This window comes from Cyprinodon tularosa, unplaced genomic scaffold, assembly GCF_016077235.1.
Source record: "Cyprinodon tularosa strain WSP-4 unplaced genomic scaffold, ASM1607723v1 ctg109, whole genome shotgun sequence".
NCBI classification, from domain to species: Eukaryota; Metazoa; Chordata; class Actinopteri; order Cyprinodontiformes; family Cyprinodontidae; genus Cyprinodon; species Cyprinodon tularosa.
Window position 1 is genome coordinate 1366264 of NW_024037882.1, and position 21075 is coordinate 1387338.

Here is a 21075-nt window from a genome sequence, read left to right on the forward strand (position 1 = left end):
CTAAAAAACAATTTTGTTCAGTATTAATTTCCCAATTCCTCAAGTTTAAATGTATTTATAAGGGAGTTACTCAGAGGAGCTCCCATTTTATAAATACAGGTTTATAATATGATTTTACTTTGTATTTATTATGATTCCTTGCTATTAGCATCTATTCTGCTTGATTATATCTTCTACTAACTCTGCAGAACAAATTTTCAACCTTATTTACATTCTGCTTACTTTTAAAAGATAATACTATGTGCTTCTAATTTTGGCACTTTTATATAGATTTTTATTTTAATTCAAAACATTATATTTAAGGGGTGAAACAATGAATCAGATTAATCGCGATTATTGTAATAATCATAACAGGAGTATGGAGACCTTAAAACAAGCGTTTAGCTAACAGAGCAACCCACCTAGAACAGCAATTATACAGAGATTGTGGCCAAAATATATAAACCTTTAGCCTTTAAAGCTACAGTGTGTAATAATTACAGGGATATACAGTCAGAAATGTAATATATTATACATAACTATGTTATTTATCATCATCTACGAGCTCAGCCTCTTAACCTTAATATTTGCGTTGCCTTAGAATTCGTTATTTATAATTACATAGGAGCGGGTCTCGCAACCATGGAGGCAGACATCTTTGCGCTACGGCAGCGCAGAGCCAATAAACTAGCGATTGTGAGATCGCCCATTACGCTCGAAAGTAACTACGGCAAGTTGAGAGAGATGAACTGAAATCTATACCCTACACAGACTAATGAAATACTATCTGTAAAATTATCTATGTAAACAAACCTCATCATTTGAGACGGTAGGTGATGCGGACGTCGTGGAAGACATTTTGTACGCTCGCCGTACTGTTGGGGGGAGAAGCGGTAGGGGGGAGATGTTCATGTTGCTGCGGTCTTCAGTCTGGACGTTAGATGTCGCTAAAAATTACACACTGTAGCTTTAAGGTAAAAAAAAAAAATTATGTTATATTATGTTGTTATATTATATAATGTTATATTATATTATATTATATTATGTTTCCATCTGTCAATATGCTCTATCCAGAAATCCTCTAGTGGAAAGGTTTGAGTTTCACCTGGTTTAATTTTGCAAAAAAATCTTCTTTAGGGAACCTTTTGCAATCTGATTATTAGTCGATTAATCGAAAAAATCATTGACAGATTAATCGATTTGCAAAGCACTCATTAGTTGCAACCCTAGTGTATTTATAGATAGCACCAATTCATTACAAACATCCTTCACCCATGTACAAGCTATATCATTTATATCTGTGTATTATTACCAGAGTCATAAAACTGCTTTAGCAGGATTTAGGTTGCTATTGCTTCATGTGATTTGTGACCAAAAATAGTAGTTCTAAGTCTATTTTGGCTGATTACAAAGTTAATTGGGATTTTTACTTCCTAAAGCAGGAATTTATTTGATTAGTGGGTTAAAAATAAACTCAATCCTGTTTACTTCATTGCGAATACACAATAGTTTTCTTTTCACAATAGGTTTTTAATTATCCTGTTTTTTTTTCTCTTTTCTTTCTAGTTGTAAGTTTTTCAGCCTGACAGAAACGCCTGAAAACTACACCGTTGTCCTTGATGAAGAAGGATTTAAAGGTAAAATGACACACATATACACCTAAAGGCATCATTTTTACAACCCTCCGCTGTTGATTTTATAGTTCACAATATTTCTGTGAATTTAATGACTGAAATAGAGCAATATAAAGAAAAAGGGTGGAATAAAAAAAAAAAATCAATGACAAGGCAGCTGATAACTTGACATTCTAGGATAGATGACAATCCTGTACAAAAGTAACGACACCAAAATCTCCAGCAGTGAAGTTTTGATGGTGACCTTTCCATGGTAACAGAGAAGACCTAACTAACCAGTCAATCAATTCAATTCAGTTTATTTATATAGCGCCAATTCACAACACAAGTCATCTCAAGGCACTTTACAGTTCAACCAGATCATTCAGTCAAATTGATTCAAAGTTTTCTATCTAAAGAAAAGCAGTTGATTGCATCGACTCATTGACTCAAATACAATCCCTCACACTAAGCATGCTTGTAGTGACAGTGGAAAGGAAAAACTCCCTTTTAACAGGAAGAAACCTCCAGCAGAACCAGGCTCAGTGTGAGCGGCCATCTGCCGAGGCCGACTGGGGTTCAAGTTCTTTCCTATACACTTCGATATAAACGTTTTTCCCTAAAAATTAAATGCTATAAGGGAAGGTCAGTCAATGTAAGTCCATCCACAGTTGGAGTTCCTGCATGTTGTTAAAATGTCATTAAAAGAATAAAATATTAAAAATGTGAATGGAAGATGGAGAGGACAAACAAAATCAAACTGGAGCTGCTGTTAAACTCAGATTATTCTTATGACTCAGGAGAAGAATAAAGTCTGAATCTGTAGCTGAATATGTTGTGACTAATTACAGTAGCAGACATTCAAAATGGCCCTTCCCAGTCAAACGCCCAACAAAATCCCTTCCAACCTTTAGCTACTGGCTTTCTCCTGGGTGCTCCATCCTTTCACTGAATTACAGGGTCTGACCAGGAGATGACGCTTCTCTTTAGATCTTATTGTCTACAAATCATGACAGAAAGAATATTATAATACAAAGATTGATGTTTAACAATGAATTGTAGGGGACAATCCAAGGGCCCATCAAGGAAAGTGGGAAAATTGTGAATGGCTTTTACTGTACGCAGGTGAATCATTTATAGACAGCTGTTCCCTTTGTGCTGACATGGAACTTACCAAATATTTTTAGGAAAGAGGAAAAAAAAGCACTTCTTTTGAACTGATTAACCTTACCCTCTCAAACAAAGCCTGAGGTCGTAGCTCAGTGGTCTGCTGGTTGACTTCCTACTCAATAAACAACCAAATATCCACTCAATATATTTCCATGAATATAGATTGCTTTTATCAAAACTTTTTCTTTTATATATTTTCTTTTGTAAAATATAAAAAAAAACTCCTTCACCTCTCCTACACTTAAAATCCAAATGTTACCTATATATGTTTTCTATAATGTTTTTTATTGTGAAATAACCTAGCTGCTTTGAAAACTGTTGTGACATAAATGTGATCTATTTGCTGTTCAAACTTTTAGTATTTATAAATCATATAGCGTTTAAATGTTTTTTCCCTCCTAAAGTAATTTCTATAGACTTCATACCTCTTCATACTTTGCAATTTGTGTCCCTTCAAAAAAAAAACAATTAGGGTGAAAATGGAAAAAAAAATCCAAGTTTTCAATGTTCCTCCTTTATTTGATGAGTAAAGAAGAATACTTATGAAAAAAAGTGAGGTCAGTATTTTGGAAGACTGTCTTTATGCTTTTTATTTCTCTGGTTTTTATCTTGAAGTTATCAAAAATTTAGTGAGATTTTACATGTAAAGCCATTCTTTGTTATTTTGATAACACGTAAATGTCTCATCATGAAAATTGTGTTAGAAAATGTTTCGTTTTTTTATCCTTTTGCATGGAAGGAGTATTTTTGTTTTGTTTCTCAGAATTAGTGTTGCATCGATACCGATACCAGTTTTGGACGGGGCCCTGATACAGCGCTAAATTGGTGGTATCGGTATCGGCGAGTTCCAACAAATAGGGCACAGATACCATTTTGAGAGCCAAACGTTTATCCAACTTCTGTCACCCATTCCAAGTAGGCAATAAAAGGTTCTACTGGATTCGTTTTGTATTAGTCCTTTTCCTTTTTTAAAACAGATGGTATCGGCATGGTATCAGTATCGGCCGATACTTCACAGCCAGGTATCGGGTATCGGTATTGGGGCCAAAAAACACTACTTAGAATAAGATGATTTAATTGTACAATACAGAGATTTATATTTTACAGTTGTTTATATTTAAGAAGAATCATGTTTGTTTTAACCTTCCCACTGTTCTTGTAGTGATTTTTTTTTTCTTCTGGAAAATCAATGAGAGAGCTACCATTTTTGTTTTCTTGATATCCCTCTAAAAGTTTGATGGGAGTGAAAACTACCAGTAAAAGAGAATAGAAGCAATGAGTTAACACTTTTTATTACTGCCTCTTTTTTTACCATCACCAGATTTCTCATGGTACACTGAAGAGAAGCTCCATTCACTTTTTTTTTTTTAATTATGTTTTACCCTTTGAATACTCAGCATTTCTTTGGAAATGTGATCGACAGCTGGATGTTTTGTTTAGACAGTTGCTAAATCTTAGTTATGGCCTCATCCTTTTACACACATGTAGATGTTGAAGACGCATATTGCCTTTGGGGTTTTCTTGTTCTGAGAGCCTATTTTAGGAGCTAAGAGTTGGTGTATTAAGGAGCCACCAGGGGATGTCTGTGACAAATTATGCCAACTAGAGCAGAGGCTCTTTGAAGGGGAGAAAAGAAAAAGGAGCATTTAAAGTCAGAGGCAGTTTGGTCTGGATTTCTGGCTGACCCAAACCAGCAGTAGCTATTTACTCTGAATGGTTGTTTTAAAAGATAATTCTCTAGTCAGCTATAAAATAAAGTACAGAACAGAAAACAGAAAAGACAATCCTTTTTCCTTCAATTACAAAATACAGAATATATGTATTTTTTCTTATTTAGCATTCTACTAATTATGTTGAGGTGTTTTTATTTTACAATTTCATTTTTGTTATTACATTTCTGTCTGGCGTTGCCCTGATCTTTTTCCTTTTCTAATTTTTTTTTGTTTTTTTCTGCATAATTAGATGTATTGATTATAGTTATCCTGCTCCAGAAAGTCAGGAAGGTTTCTCCAAAAAAAATCCTCTTTTATAATATAATAAAAAAAGTCTATGAACTGCTTTCGGCTCCCAAGTTGCAACCTTATTGGTTTCTTTTGCACTATGACCTCTCCTTTGCATTATATTTACTTGTGCTGGTTCAGTGATATAAATAGAGGGGTCCTTTAGCCTTCTGCCCTGGGGGTCATTGAGGTCCTGCTGCACTAAAGGCCAAAATGGCAGGTGGAGAAGATGTAGCTCCCAACATGTCTGGAAGGGACAGAAACTTTAAGCTGCCTGATTATTTAACAACCTAAGAGATAAATAATGTAGCTCTAGATTCCATGCTGGAGGCCGCTTCCCTGTTTTCTTTGATTTCTGGTTGTGCAAGTGGCTTTATTTACAGTTTTAGACGGGAAACGGACACAGGAAAAGATATCGGGAGGAGTTGTGACTGCAGGTGATGATTCAGTGCAACACATTTTTGAAACTTCCATTGTATAAATGTCCAGTTGCACAGTCTAGCCTAGTTGTACATTTAACTCACGAATGCCCATTTCATGAGGCTGTGTTGCAATTTCTCAAGTTAAATAAGAGAAGAGCTTTAGGCAAAAAAATGTTGCCCTGATTGGCTGTTTAATAGAGTAAATCAAAATGATTCATCTAAATAAAACAGCATTTCACAAAGTGGACATCCTGCCTTGATAAGTAAAAGCTGAACCAGGTGGTATAGGCCGTCCTCTTTATGCAACCCAATCAATTTCCCCCTGTTGGACATATAAAAGAACGCAGCAGTCAGGCGTTTGTGCAATGCACTTATTATTTAATACAGGGATTTTTTTAAACTCTTAACATATGATATATGACATAACATTACATATATGATCAAAAACCTTTTGTTTTAGTATATAATCTTAAATCTGATCATGTGGAAAGTCATGAGCAGAGTTATTTGTGGTTTCAGTTGGAGCACCGTTCCTTTCCTTTATGTTTAACAGAGCTGCCGCCCTCAGAGCACCTCCAGGTCGAGAGCTCCATTTGGCTGTCCCTAAATGTTGCATCTAATGGCAACGCCTACAGCAGCTCACAGGCTGTCGGCGTGACCAAGATCGCCAAGTCGGTCATCGCCCCGCTAGCCCAGCAGCACGTCTCCGTCTTCATGCTCTCCACATATCAGACTGACTTCATCCTGGTGAGCACACATCTTCTTCTTGCTCAGATAGTTCACTTTTACTTTACTACCATCTCCTCCACTTTATATCGGTTGGCTCTAGGACGTCCTGTCAGAATAAACATTACAGAAGCCGCTTACTGAATTGGCGGATGGGCTGGATTTTTTTAAAACTTATTTCTAGTCATACAGCTGCATTCATACTGGGAACACCAGGAAACTGGAATGAAAGCTACAACTTCCACCACAAGACAACTTCTCCCACTGAGGCACAGTTGTGCACACTTCCTGCTCCCCATCGGACAAAACATGCAACCGTGTTTATATTTTCTCCTTCGACAAGTGTTTTGACTTAATAGAGTCATTTCTGACAAAGCTGACAGCATCAGAAAATTGGTTCATCTATTACATTCAAAAAGTAAATGAGCAAAAGATATTTAGCAACAAGGAAAACCACTGTTTCAGCAATAGTGTTAATGATTGACTTGCTGTTTGAACTGATTCACTAAGGCCTTCTAATGCTTTAAAACATCCAGGTTCATGCATGAAAGTAAAACACAGCTGGTAGATGCCTTTATACATATAGGCTACATTGGCTTGCAGAAGCATATACTCCTCATCTTTGGCAACTTACATCTTTTTAGAGATGTCAAAACTGAGACCAGAACAGATGATGAGACATTTATCCCTGGAAGGTTTGAAAGCTATATTTGAATCATTATGGACACCTGTAAACCAAAACATTAAATTACCTCTTTATTTAATTTCATTACTCAGTCTTCTTTGGTGGGTATTCAATATTTTCCTCTTCTTGCCAACTTCATCTTTTAAAGTTGTCAGTTTATATTTAGAATCATTAAGGTTTAAAATCATGCTTGAACTTGCAGCGATGCTAAAAAGAAAATGAATATTTAAATTTCTGAGCTTCCTAGCAGAGAGCTAAAAGGTAGGGTTTCAAATCTGGCTAATGTTTGGAGGCATATACGATTTCATCTACTATGTGTTAAAAATTAAACGTATTTAGTCTAAAGAAAGGGGATGCTGTTGCACGATGCTCACACCAGGATTTTTCATTGTGGGCACAGTGTTCATATTTAGATAATTAGTGCTGTTTTTGTGGCTGACATATCTTTGAAAGTCTTTATTAAATCTGATGAGACAAGATCTTATGTCTTTAGATTTTTACCTTTTCCGTATGATGTATTTGGAAGAAAATGCTTTGACTTCCAGAGAACTGAGGTCATAGATGTCACTTAGGTCACAACCAGCCTTTTTCCATGTTGCTGGGCTCTTAGCAGCATCCTTGACTATTTTCTGCCTGGCCTTCATAACTAGGATCATTGGTAACCTCTGCAAACAGGACTCAGGTGAAAAGACAGAAAGCTGATTTGAGGTTAATCAGGTTCAATATATCAGATATTAGTCATGAAACACTATTGAAAAACAATAAAATATGCTTTTTCCATTTTAAATTTCTTCTTTTAACACAGTTTGATTCTCAATTCTGCAGAAAAAGGTTAAAATATCTGTAGAAAAAGTATTTTAATTTGTCATTGTTTCATTTTTTTACATCACAAAAACTCAAAAACAATTTTAAAGGGATATGCAGACTTTTAAGGAGCTGCTGTATATAACAGTTTTAAAAGTGTATTTGTGATATTTCTGGATGTTCCTGATATGCAGGTAAGAGAGAAAGACCTGTCGGTTGTCATCAGCACTCTAGAGGAGGAGTTCAACATCTTCAGGGAGGTGGGAGGAGAGTACCTGCCTGTGGGATGCCAGGACTTTACCAACGACCTCCAAAAGAACGGCAAAGAAGGTTTCAGCATAAATTCTTAACTTTCAGCTGTTTAACCTTTCTGATAATGAAAGATACATTCCAGTAACCTGACTCCGCCAGATGGATTTGCTCTGCATATCCATCTGGAAACCTTCCGTTGAAGTAATTTTGGGAAGGGGCAAAAATACTGGTTAGCTGATTGGCCTATGTTGGTGATAGACGGGCCAAATAAACCAATCAAATCAACGAAGCATATGACGTAACAGAGCGACGACGAAGAGGAGCATATCGATAGATCAAACTCTTGCAGAAACCAGTCGGGAGAAGAGCAAAAACATCTTTTCCTCTGAGTAAAGCCTCCTGAGCAGTGTTTTGGTCTTCTTTCAGTGAAGAAATACTCTGTAATTCCGATAAAACTTTCTCGATAGCCACTAGTTTCATCGGCTGAAGCCGCCATGTTCTTTAGACTGAACTGTCGCGCTTCTCGTTGCGTCACACCACAACCCGCCTCAAACGTTGATTGGACGTTCGTTTGGTGAACGGCTCCAAATTTTCTTCAACGGAGAGTCTCCAGACTGATTAGCGAGTGAAATCTTGAAAGCTCGCGAGATCAGGATGGTCTCACGAAGCTAACATTCCAGTGCTATTATTAGTACTTCCAATTGGTTCAGAAATAAACATTAAAGCTGGTTTGCACACTTCTAAGCAATATAGGATTATTGTCCAGTGCTTAGAAATCCTGTTTTTAGGTGAAGTAAAGTTTAAATTTCATTTGAAAATAATGGAAACCATTTATTTGGATTAATCTTTCCTGATAAGAAAAACATGCATTCTAATCTAATTAAAACAAAAACAACATATTTGACAAAGCATAATTAGAGTTTGCTGCATTCGTCTCCCAGCTCCTCCTTCACATAGATAACCAGATTTCTCACTTTTGATTCAAATGCTTGAAAACAAATTTTTTTTCTTCTGTATTCATTAATCATACATTCATTAATCATTAAATATCTGCCTTTTTTAAGGTTTTGGTCCATATATGTAGATTTTACATCCCGTTTTTCTGACCCAACCTTTAATATTTGTGCTTTTCTAAATAGTTTAGTAAAATGTAGGATTAAGCTAATATTTGATGTTGAGGGAAATTGCACCAAACTCTTGAATTTGTTTTGAGAATGATGGAAATGTTGACATCTTTAGAAATAAGTAAAAAAGTACTGACTGAATTTTTTGTTGAAATTGAGTTTTTTATTAAGGTGTCCTATTTGTCTTTTTTAAATTCCTGTTTTCAATGTGATTCTTGTGTTAAAAAACAAGAAAAGTACTTTTCTTGGGATCAAATGGAATCTTAAACAGATAATCCCAACTTTTGTTTCTTAATTCAAACGTTAACACATTGTTGTGTTTTCTTCCTCCAGCCATCCAACCTACAGTTCACCCGGTGCTGATCCCTCAGAACCAGTTCTGTGTCATGTCTCTGGACCCGGAAACACTGCCCTCCATCGCAACCTTGCTCATTGATGTCCTCTTTTATTCCAATAGGTGAGCCTGTAATGCTCCTCTGGAGCACAAGATGGCAGCACACAATCTCATTTATTTATTCGCTCAGATTACACAAAGTGAACTGGTCAAACCTTTAAACTGGAAGTCTGCAGTTATTTTTGCCATCCACTTTAAAATAAGCACTTTATTATTTTAAATAATAATCAATGTCAAACTGAATTCCTTATTTGGTTTAAATTGTAAAAAATATTCTTTTTAAATACTTTTTCTTTTTCCTAAGGTACTTAATAAAAAAAAAATGTATTTATTAAAAGCTAAAAATCATAACAATTGATGCATCAGTTATATCTTGCTCAGTGCTATGAATCAATATATGAAGACACAGGGGCGTCTGAATCAAAGCTTCTCTGCTGAATGTATCTTTGTCTTTAGTCCAAAAGAGGACAGCGGCTCGTCAGCAGATCAGGACTTGGACTGCATTAAGTTCTTCTCATTCTCGCTTATTGAGGGATATATCTCACTGGTGATGGACACTGAGGCTCAGAGACGGTAAGCATTTCTTTGTAAATGGGACAATGGCAATAATCTGGGCCTCAGCCGCCCAGATTATTGCCATGTTTAGATCAACATTAAGGGCAGCACTCTGCAGTAAACCGGAAATTATTTAGATGTCTTATTCTAAATTAAACTGATACAGTTAGATGCAGTGTGCTTGTTTTTTTCTGTTTGGTAAAATGTTTTTTTATTTTTAGATTTCCTGCTGATCTTCTGTTCACCAGCTCCTCAGGAGAACTGTGGAGGATGGTTCGTATAGGTGGACAACCGCTGGGTTTTGGTGAGAAAACTTGCCTTAAAATACCTTTTTTTTTTTTTTTAAAGCTAATATTGATTACCGTACCAGCATATTTAATACTATTAAACAGAGTCAGAGATTTAAAAATAAATTCCTATAAGACCATGTTAATCTCTAGTTTAATGTATTTGGATGTATTGCAGATAGAAACTGCGTTGTAGTCTTCCTTAATAAAAATCTAGAAATTTCATTTGGAAACAGCTCACTGGACAATTTCATCTTTTTAAAAGTGCAGCCTTGAAAAATAGTAAAAATGACTGTAAATTTACAGTTCTACATTTTTTTTTTCCACATTGAATCTCTCTTTTTTTTATTAAGTGCAAATGGATAAGTCAATGTATACTGTAAGTATTCATAATGTGGACAAATTTGGTCCAACCTTAAAGTTTCAAAAATAAGAGCTAGACAAAAACCTTTATTATATATTAATGATAACCCAGATTAAAACATGACTTGATCAGATTATATGACTTTATCATATGCGAGAATATTAAGAGTTCAGTAGTTTAACTTTTGCCTCCCCTGGGTCAATAATGGGCCAATAATTATTTAATTTATTTCACTGAGCTCAGACTTACTTATATTTCACCCTTGAAATACATACTAAAAGAGCTTTACAGAGCTTTCCTCTACTTTTTGATCTACTAGATGTTCAGACACTCAACTGTAGTGCCCTGTATAGTGATTGATTGACTTCATTGATCTCACGTTACATTAGCTTAATAGTCAAAAAGAAATGATAAGGGCAAATACTCAGACATAGCCATAGAATGGCTTCAGATTGTGCCTCCTACCTACCATTAGGCTCAATTGATTAGTATCACTGAATGAATCCCGATCCTAACCCTAAAGTAATAATTTTTTTCCTTGTGTAACTAATAAATCTATTAAACTATAATCTGAAAATTATTTCATTAGTTCTTCATGTACTGTAAAAAAATTAATTATCCACATGTGGTTCATATTAAATAACCCACAAACAAATAAATCTCATATCCTTTCAACTGAGTTGTAGAATTCTCTCCCTATAAATATTTAATTCTCTGCGCATTAATGCCGATGATTCTTTAATCAAATTCTCATCTAAAGGACACGTAATGTTCGTTTTTAAAACCTAATGTGTCTGACATACTGAGTGATTTATTTATTTTTTTGTTTGCACAAAACGACGATAGAAATCACCTGACTAAATCAGGAAATGAAACAACTGGCGTAGCTCTAAGGAGGGAGGAGATAGGGGACACTAGTTAACTGAACAAAACCGGCTCCCTACCAGGTTAGCTCTGGGGCAGGATGTCACCATGGCAACAGACATTGAGTAAACTATTTTTGTGGGCTAAAAAAACTCTGATTTTTCCTGATTTTGGATATAAAAAGCTTTGAATTTTCAGTAACCCTGCTTTTTGAAATTGACCCTTGGGTGTTGAACCATATTACCTGTATCAACAACTACCACTGGCAGTTCTCTGCATTGCACTGACCTCTTCTTCATGAAGACTTTCTAGTCCGTATTTCATTGCTACGTGTAAAGTTCTTCTTCTTCAACTTTGACATCGATACCATTTCCTGTATTTCAGATGAATGTGGCATAGTCGCCCAGATATCTCAGCCCCTTGCAGATGGGGACATTTCTGCCTACTACATCAGCACCTTCAGCTTTGACCATGCGCTGGTGAGTCCACAAACATTTCAAGCCACATCCAAATACATTTATGGGTCAATTTCACTTCTTTTTTAATTCTTCTCAATTCTTCAATTTCAATTCTATGTCTGGCATGGATAACTAGATTTAAGAAATTGAAGTATATATATATATCCAAAGAACTTTGGAGCTTTCGTAATCTTCCTGAAGACAGATGACTCAAAGTTACTGGAGGGTTTTCCTGTAAGTGTAATGCAAGAGGCAAACCAAAAAAAAGGTTTTCAGGAGAAACATTATGGGCTGTACTTAGGTTTTCCATATATTAGGTTTATATTTAATTTTGGTCATTTTTTAAACTGCTTTACACTTAATTTTAAGACCTGGAGAACCTTTGATCCCTCCAATGATGAGTGTGAGTTACTAAATCCAAAGAGCTTCTGGGTTTTTGTTTTATTTCAATTAATTACTTATTTTTGTGCCTACATAGAAAAAAATATTTGTTTGTAAAAAGCATATCATATAACAATCATAAGGACTCAGCATACATGAATCAGTCAGACTATTTTCATTTTTCATTCATTTTTTTTCTTAAAATTACAGACAAATCTCACCATCCAACCCATCAGTCAATTGTCCTCCAACACCATCAGGGCCAGAACTTCACCTTTAGTAAAAATGACTTGTACTTAAAATATGTCACACTAAACATTTGCAGCTAGCGGTATGATCACACAGAGAGCTAGTTTATTAGTTATGAATATATATCTAAGAAGAAAAACTAATAATCTGATGTCAGTCTGAAAATTCAGGTGTTTCCAGAATTGAATTGGAAAAAAAACAAAAACATTTTGATTAATCAATAACATCGATTAATGGCCCAGCCCTACTTAGTGCCATAACGATTGGCCAACTGAATTCTGATCGGTTCTCCAACAGTTGAGGCAGGAGAAGATGGGTTCTCCCTATTGTGAGCTTAAAGACAAGGTTATACGACATCCCTCCCAGTGAAACACACATCTGTCCTTTAACCCCTAGAACCCTACGGACCCACCGGTGGGTCCAGCTGCTACATGACCTCGTAATTTTAACAAACCCCCAGTATTGATGTAAAAAACACATTTGGCACAGTTTGGTGACATTTTTGGATAAATGTGCCAAAATAGCCCCTCCGCCTAAGAAATTTCTCACTAATACCATTCTAAAATAAATATGATTCATCTGATTGAGTCCAAATTTGGTATATTTTTACACAACATTTAGATTTAAAAGTCTGTACTACTTTTTTGTGCTATAAATAATATTTTGGTAGTGTTTTGCAATGTTTATTTCAAAGAAAATTTTGGCGAGGTTCAAAAAATGCAAAATATTTTGTATTTTGTCCCTAATATTTCAGGCAGGGTCAAAGCTACAATGGTGCTGACACCAGAAAACCATTCTATGACATCTTACCTTTACAGAGGTACCAAAAGTTTCTTCTTAAATCTAATAGCTGTGAGGCTATAAGTGATTTACTTTTGTGTGTTTTTGTCAGGCAGACATTTATTTATACCCCCTGAGGGTGTAAGAGGTTAAAGGTTTTCCTTTATAGTTCTAACTCTTTCTAACTTTAAAATGGTTTTCTGAAATTTGTTTGGAAATGACCTAATCGTCTTCCTGGATCAGTGCGCTTCGGCTCCTTTTTCATACTTTCAGGGTTATTTCTCATATCTTTCTAACTTAATAATAAAACATCTTTATTATCATTATGGATCCATAATGTTTTATTTTTTTCACCAACTCAGAATGAGCATGGAGAGCTAAAAAACAAAATGATGAGGTATGTCAGAAGGCAAATTGGAGCATCTACCGTGGTTTATTTACATAGGGTACTGATCGAGAACTGGACAGTTGAGTGTCTACAGGAGTTGACTGCCTTCAAAGGTTTGGGAGGGAAGAAAAATGTTTGATTTTTCTGGATTTAATGCAGCTGAACCATTCTTCTGATGGAAGTGGGACAAGCAGCTTGGGTGGGTTTGATCTTCCCAAAATCTGGACTTGTATATTAATATACTGAGTCCAGATCTTGCAGAGGGTATTCTACATTCCCCTGGACCAGAGGTGTCAAGTAACAAAGTACAAATACTTTGTTGCTGTACTTAAGTATACTTTTTAGGTATCTGTACTTTACTCCATTACTTATTTTTCCTCCTACTTCTGACTTCTACTCATTACATTTTCACACAAATTTCTAATACTTACATTTTTAAGACGACCGTTACTCGTTACTCTTGGCTTCGGTTTAATGCAGAGGTCACGGATTAGCGGTCCGATGTTATGCTGAAAAGTGCATCCCCTGTACGGGTGTTATGAACAACATTAAATCCAAAGATTGTGTCCGAGGTGCGGCTGATTTATTTATTGTTTGGAAACTGCAAAGCTTCTACGCGCATCTACTCAGACCAGTGTGATGCATTCACGAGCGTCACATAGCTATGGTGCATTCAGGAGTATGGGACATTTCATACTTACAAGGAAAGAGGCATAAACAGAACTTGCCCGAGACTTTAACTCATACAATAATGTATTTGTTCAGAAACAGAGTGTGGGCTATCATACAGTACTGAATGCTCTATAATTGTATTTCTGTTATTTTGTAATTATGCACATCTACTAGCTTTTTATTCTAAAAAATCTATAATATTACAACAGCAATTTATCAAAGTTTTTCAAAAGCCTTTTTAAAAGCTCCAAGCGAGGCTTCAGATCATACAGCAGCAATTGGTCTTTCATTGTTTTACAGGGCAGAATTTGCATTTGCTGACTGTTGCCCTACTACTAACTACTGATGGATATACAGGAATACAGTCATACAAGTGTAATTCCTCTGAGATGGCACGGGATCCAATTTTTGGCAATTTCTATTTTAATTTAAGTAATTTTTTTTAATTCAATGTATAACATGGATGCATAAATACCTAATTGTATTTCTGTGTTAAATTCTGTTTAAAGTAACAGATCATTAAAAAATTTTCCGGACCTTTACTCGATGATTTTCTTTATATGGACCCCCGTGGTTTTTAATTGGTTACCACTGGTTTAATGTTTTTCTCTAAAAAACATTAAATGTTTAATGTATTTCCCATCATGTGCGCCATCCAATGCAGATCATTGGCGCAATCCACATCTACTGAAAACTAGTGTAATTGGATGAGTCATATAACGCAAACACAAAATCATCAGAAGCAAGCAGGTGTTCTTGAAACTGCAAACACGAATTGTCAATGCCATGCTACAATGTCGGATTAGAAAAAGATTTTTAAATGTCTGAAAGGTCGGACACAGGCAGAGCGTATCGGGAGACGGAGACAGAGACCAACAAGACCTCCCTCATCCATGGCCCCATCTCAAAGAATTTTTCGAAATAGTCGAAAAATTGAGCTTTCAATTCATATAGTGGCATCTGGTTGTTTTAATAAAGGTTACTTTATTCTTTAAGTAGTTTTTGGAGCAAATACGTTTTACTTTTACTTGAGTAATGAGGTTAAGTTGATACTTCAACTTTTACCAGAGTGTTTTTAAACTGCAATATCTATACTACTACTTAAGTAACAAATGTGAGTACTTTTGACACCACTGCCCTGGACCACCAGCACCATCGATGCTCAATCCTTCTTCTCCTGTCCCAGCAGCTGCCGTAAGAGACTAGCTGTGCTTCCATTAACCATCAAATCACACAAATTGTAATTATGAAAAAAAAATATGTGGAATCGAAACACTGTAATTTCGAAAAACTATTTTTCAAAACTGCAATTGAAAGGCTTTTTTCGCATCACACAATTGGACCTATATGCCTTGTAAAAAGAGGAAGAAGACTGGAAGTAGTTGGAGAATGATAGCACAGCATATTTGAATTTATAAGGACAACTTACACTCACAGGCCACTTTATTAGGTACACCTGTCCAACTGCTCGTTAACACTTAATTTCTAAGCAGCCAATCACATGGCGGCAACTCAGTGCATTTAGGCATGTAGACATGGTCAAGACAATCTCCTGCAGTTCAAACCGAGCATCAGTAAAGGGAAGAAAGGTGATTTGAGTGACTTTGAACGTGGCATGATTGTTGGTGCCAGAACAGCTGGTCTGAGTATTTCAGAAACTGCTGATCTACTGGGATTTTCACGCACAACCATCTCTAGGGTTTACAGAGAATGGTCCAAAAAAGAAAAAACATCCAGTGAGCGGCAGTTCTGTGGGTGGAAATGCCTTGTTGATGCCAGAGGTCAGAGGAGAATGGCCAGACTGGTTCGAGCTGATAGAAGGGCAACAGTGACTCAAATAACCACCCGTTACAACCAAGGTGGGCAGAAGAGCATCTCTGAACACACAGTACGTTGAACTTTGAGGCAGATGGGCTACAGCAGCAGAAGACCACACCGGGTGCAACTCCTTTCAGCTAAGAACAGGAAACTGAGGCTACAATTTGCACAAGCTCATCGAAATTGGACAATAGAAGATTGGAAAAACGTTGCCTGGTCTGATGAGTCTCAATTTCTGCTGCGACATTCGGATGGTAGGGTCAGAATTTGGCGTCTACAACATGAAAGCATGGATCCATCCTGCCTTGTGTCAACGGTTAAGGCTGGTGGTGGTGGTGTCATGGTGTGGGGAATATTTTCTTGGCACTCTTTGGGCCCCTTGGTACCAATTGAGCATCGTTGCAACGCCACAGCCTACCTGAGTATTGTTGCTGACCATGTCCATCCCTTTATGACCACAATGTACCCAACTTCTGATGGCTACTTTCAGCAGGATAATGTGCCATGTCATAACGCTGGAATCATCTCAGACTGGTTTCTTGAACATGACAATGAGTTCACTGTACTCAAATGGCCTCCACAGTCACCAGATCTCAATCCAATAGAGCATCTTTGGGATGTGGTGGAACGGGAGATTCGCATCATGGATGTGCAGCCGACAAATCTGCGGCAACTGTGTGATGCCATCATGTCAATATGGACCAAACTCCCTGAGGAATGCTTCCAGCACCTTGTTGAATCTATGCCACGAAGAATTGAGGCAGTTCTGAAGGCTAAAGGGGGTCCAACCCGTTACTAGCATGGGGTACCTAATAAAGTGGCTGGTGAGTGTATATTTGAACGCCAATGTTTCCTCTGCCACTAGTTCGCCGTTACACCCACTGCTGAATTCCAACTGCACTGATGCAGACTTGCTGGCTGTGTCTGAATGTCTGCCCTACTCACTATATAGGGCACTATCTAATGATTACGCAATTTTAAATGATTGTTCAAACATGTAGTGCAGGGGTCGGCAACCACAGCTCCGGAGCCGCACGTGGCTCTTTAGCGCCTTTCTTGCGGTTCCCTGGAGCTTTTTCAAAAATGTATGATAACTGATTTGTTTTCTTTATTTTAATATGGTGTGCAGGATGTCAAACAAACATTCATTAAGTTTCCCAATGCTGTAAACATTTGTATAATAAACAAATGTAAAAATTTCTTTAAACGAAAATTTGCATCATAGCCATAGAGATCAGTGGTGATAGTCTGCAACACAATAAAGCGGTGGGAGTGTCTGGGCACTGGATCTCAAAGGGAAAAAAAGGAAAATACCGGATTAGAACAGAGGATTCAAAGAAGAATGGACCGAATCATTGATTTCATTACCAAAGCGGAAGGATTGCCTGCATTTTTGCTTTGTAATGAGAGGTTGTCAAAAAATAAAGAGCAATTTGGAAATGGATTTCCAGGGAAGGCAGGCTAAATATGCAGCGGATCACAAAGTTGAGAGTGAGAGAAAAAGTGTGTTTGCAGAACGTCTGGATAAATTAGAGGAGAGCAAAGATAGATTTAAGAAATAAATTGCTTCTCCAAACTCCATATGCATATATACATATGCATATATATACATATAAATATATACAGAGTTATAAATGTATATATTTATATTTATATTATTTTGTGTGGTTTTGTTGCGTATGTGTATATATATATATGGAGTGTAACAAAAGTAATTTTTAATTTTTCTCTGGGATTATTAAAGTATGTCTGAGTCTAATAAAAATTAAATAAAAAATAAATTAAACTTTATTGATCTCATAATGGAGAAATTAACTCTGCATTTAACCCATCCCCTTTGGGGAGCAGTGGGCTGCCACTGTGCAGCGCCCAGGGGGCAATCAGGGGTTAACGGTCTTGCTCACGGACCCAGAGTGGCAGTCTGTGGGAGTGGGTTTCAAACTCATTCCAAGCCCTATGCCCTAACCACTAAGCCACCATCACTACTACTACTACTGCTAGTTTTGCTGTAATGTTTTTCACTCCAATTCCTCAAAATAAAAATAACACCAAGCAATGCTGGTCACGGAGGATGTGAGATTTCAGGGTTAGAGAGCTCTGCTCTGATGGATGTCAGTTCCTGCTTGGTTCCTCATACAGTGGGGCAAAAAAGTATTTAGTCAGCCACCAATAGTGCAAGTTCTCCCACTTAAAAAGATGAGATAGGCCGGTAATTTTCATCATAGATATACCTCAACTATGAGAGACAAAATGAGAAAAAAAATCCAGAAAATCACATTGTCTGATTTTTAAAGAATTTATTTGCAAAATATGGTGGAAAATAAGTATTTGGTCAATAACAAAAGTTCATCTCAATACTTTGTTATATACCCTTTGTTGGCAATGACAGAGATCAAACGTTTTCTGTAAGTCTTCACAAGGTTTTCACACACTGTTGCTGGTATTTTGGCCCATTCCTCCATGCAGATCTCCTCTAGAGCAGTGATGTTCTGGGGCTGTTCCTGGGCAACACGGACTTTCAACTCCCTCCAAAGATTTTCTATGGGGTTGAGATCTGGAGACTGGCTAGGCCACTCCAGGACCTTGAAATGCTTCTTACGAAGCCACTCCTTCGTTACCCGGGCGGTGTGTTTGGGATCATTGTCATGCTGAAAGACCCAGCCACGTTTCATCTTCAATGCCCTTGCTGATGGAAGGAGGTTTTCACTTAAAATTTGACGATACATGGCCCCATTCATTCTTTCCTTCACACGGATCAATGGTCCTGGTCCCTTAGCAGAAAAACAGCCCCAAAGCATGATGTTTCCACCCCCATGCTTCACTGTAGGTATGGTGTTCTTTGGATGCAACTCAGCATTCTCTCTCCTCCAAACACGACGAGTAGAGTTTTTACCAAAAAGTTCTGTTTTGGTTTCATCTGACCATATGAAATTCTCCCAGTCATCGTCTGGATCATCCAAATGCTCTCTAGCAAACTTGAGATGTACTGGCTTAAGCAGGGGGACACATCTGGCACTGCAGGATTTGAGTCCCTGGCGGCGTAGTGTGTTACTGATAGTAGCCTTTGTTACTTTGGTCCCAGCTCTCTGCAGGTCATTCACTAGGTCCCCCCGTGTGGTTCTGGGATTTTTACTCACCGTTCTTGTGATCATTTTGACCCCACGGGGTGAGATCTTGCGTGGAGCCCCAGATCGAGGAAGATTATCAGTGGTCTTGTATGTTTTCCATTTTCTAATAATTGATCCCACAGTTGATTTCTTCACACCAAGCTGTTTACCTATTGCAGATTCAGACTTCCCAGCCTGGTGCTGGTCTATAATTTTGTTTCGGGTGTCCTTTGACAGCTCTCTAGTTTTGGCCATGGTGGAGTTTAGAGTGTGACTGTTTGAGGTTGTGGACAGGTGTCTTTTATACTGATAACGGGTTCAAACAGGTGCCATTAATGAAGGTAACGAGTGGAGGACAGAGGAGCCTCTTACAGAAGAAGTTACAGGTCTGTGAGAGCCAGGAATTTTGCTTGTTCGTAACTGACCAAATACTTATTTTCCACCATATTTTGCAAATAAATTCTTTAAAAATCAGACAATGTGATTTTCTGGATTTTTTTTTCTCATTTTGTCTCTCATAGTTGAGGTATATCTATGAGGAAAATTACCGGCCTCTCTCATCGTTTTGAGTGGGAGAACTTGCACTATTGGTGGCTGACTAAATACTTTTTTGCCCCACTGTAACTCAATCAACTCCTCCCAACAGAAACCCGTCCACCATAGAAAGATTCCTTTATCGTGGTTCTATAATTTCATCAGTGCAAAACCTAAACCGCGCGGTGAAGCAGCTGGAGTGCAGCTGAAATATGTTTGACTTGGAGCTGAATGATTTTTGTTAATAAACTCTTATATTTTGAACAGAAATTGTGGTAAATTTAATCCATGTATGTGCAGAATTATCTGTTTGACCATGATTTGAGCTTGAATCACTCTTGCATTTATTGTTCTAACACACAGTAAGGCGTGGGTTCACAATCCATATATAAAAGCCCAAATAATATCTGATTTAATAAGATATTTACCACCCCTACCAGGGAGGGCAATAAACATCTTAAAGTATCAGAAAATATGAATTCCCAGCTGGCTGGGAATTGAATATAACAGTTATTCACAACATAAATATTGCATCCAACCTGGATGGGAATTGAATATAAATTCAAAACCACTTCCTGCGATATCTCGTCAACATGTTCTCAGGCAATTTTAATAATGTTTTCTTATTCGATGGAAATACCGCAGTTGCTTTCACAAAATTAGCAGAATATAACATAAAATATGTCATATTTTTGTGCACATTTGTAATGGAAACGCAGCTACAGCTGAGACACAGGATTGTTTCCACTTTGGTATTGCTTGAACACACCTGTAGCTCCAAAACAGCAAACTGCCAACATCTTTTAGAGAAGTTCAGTATATTTAGCAGCTCGTTGTTCTAACAGCTTTTTGCTCACACATTAATAATGTTTCTTTGTAACTGGGATTTTTTTTTCAGTAATGCCTGAGCAGTTTAATCAGTGCTAATCAAATCTGAACCTGTGATGTTGAATACTTGCATGTTTTCATGTGCATGTAATGATTATTTTAATGTTCCACCCAATGATGGCCTCAGTTGTTTACTCCTTTCCATGCATTATTTTGCAGGATGTCATGCATTACATTTTGTTTGTGTCATCAAATTCTTTACTTTGCAAACCACAAACGGAGCCTGATAATAGTAAATCATAAGATATGCAAAGGAAAGAAAAAAGAATTTGCGTCTACACTGCTATCACTTCTACCCTTCTGAGAAAGTCTCTAAATTGAGCAGTTAATAAGTTGTCGAGGAAGATTATCAGCTTTGCCCATAGGTGGAAACCACGGGGGTGGGGGGTTGGGGTGGGGGATGTGACAAGGCATGAAGAAAAGGTCACTTCCCAAAGGTTAACAATAAGTCAGAATAATTATAACCTTAGCCATCTCTGTCAACATTAGTAAATAAAACGTAATCGATAAAAAAGTGTCTCACTATTCAACAGTCCCACTGTCACCTTCCTCTGTCATTGT

At 37.1% G+C, this 21075-nt stretch overlaps 1 protein-coding gene across 1 annotated transcript in view; it reads left to right on the plus strand.

Moving 5' to 3' along the window:
• castor1 (cytosolic arginine sensor for mTORC1 subunit 1) overlaps positions 1 to 21075 on the plus strand; it is a 33820-nt gene that overhangs the window by 10869 nt on the left and 1876 nt on the right. The window contains exons 2-8 of the mRNA XM_038293613.1: positions 1546 to 1616; positions 5738 to 5931; positions 7594 to 7729; positions 9109 to 9232; positions 9626 to 9742; positions 9946 to 10028; positions 11624 to 11718. Of these exons, the coding sequence (XP_038149541.1) occupies positions 1546 to 1616; positions 5738 to 5931; positions 7594 to 7729; positions 9109 to 9232; positions 9626 to 9742; positions 9946 to 10028; positions 11624 to 11718 (820 nt within the window). The remainder of the gene's footprint in view (positions 1 to 1545; positions 1617 to 5737; positions 5932 to 7593; positions 7730 to 9108; positions 9233 to 9625; positions 9743 to 9945; positions 10029 to 11623; positions 11719 to 21075) is intronic.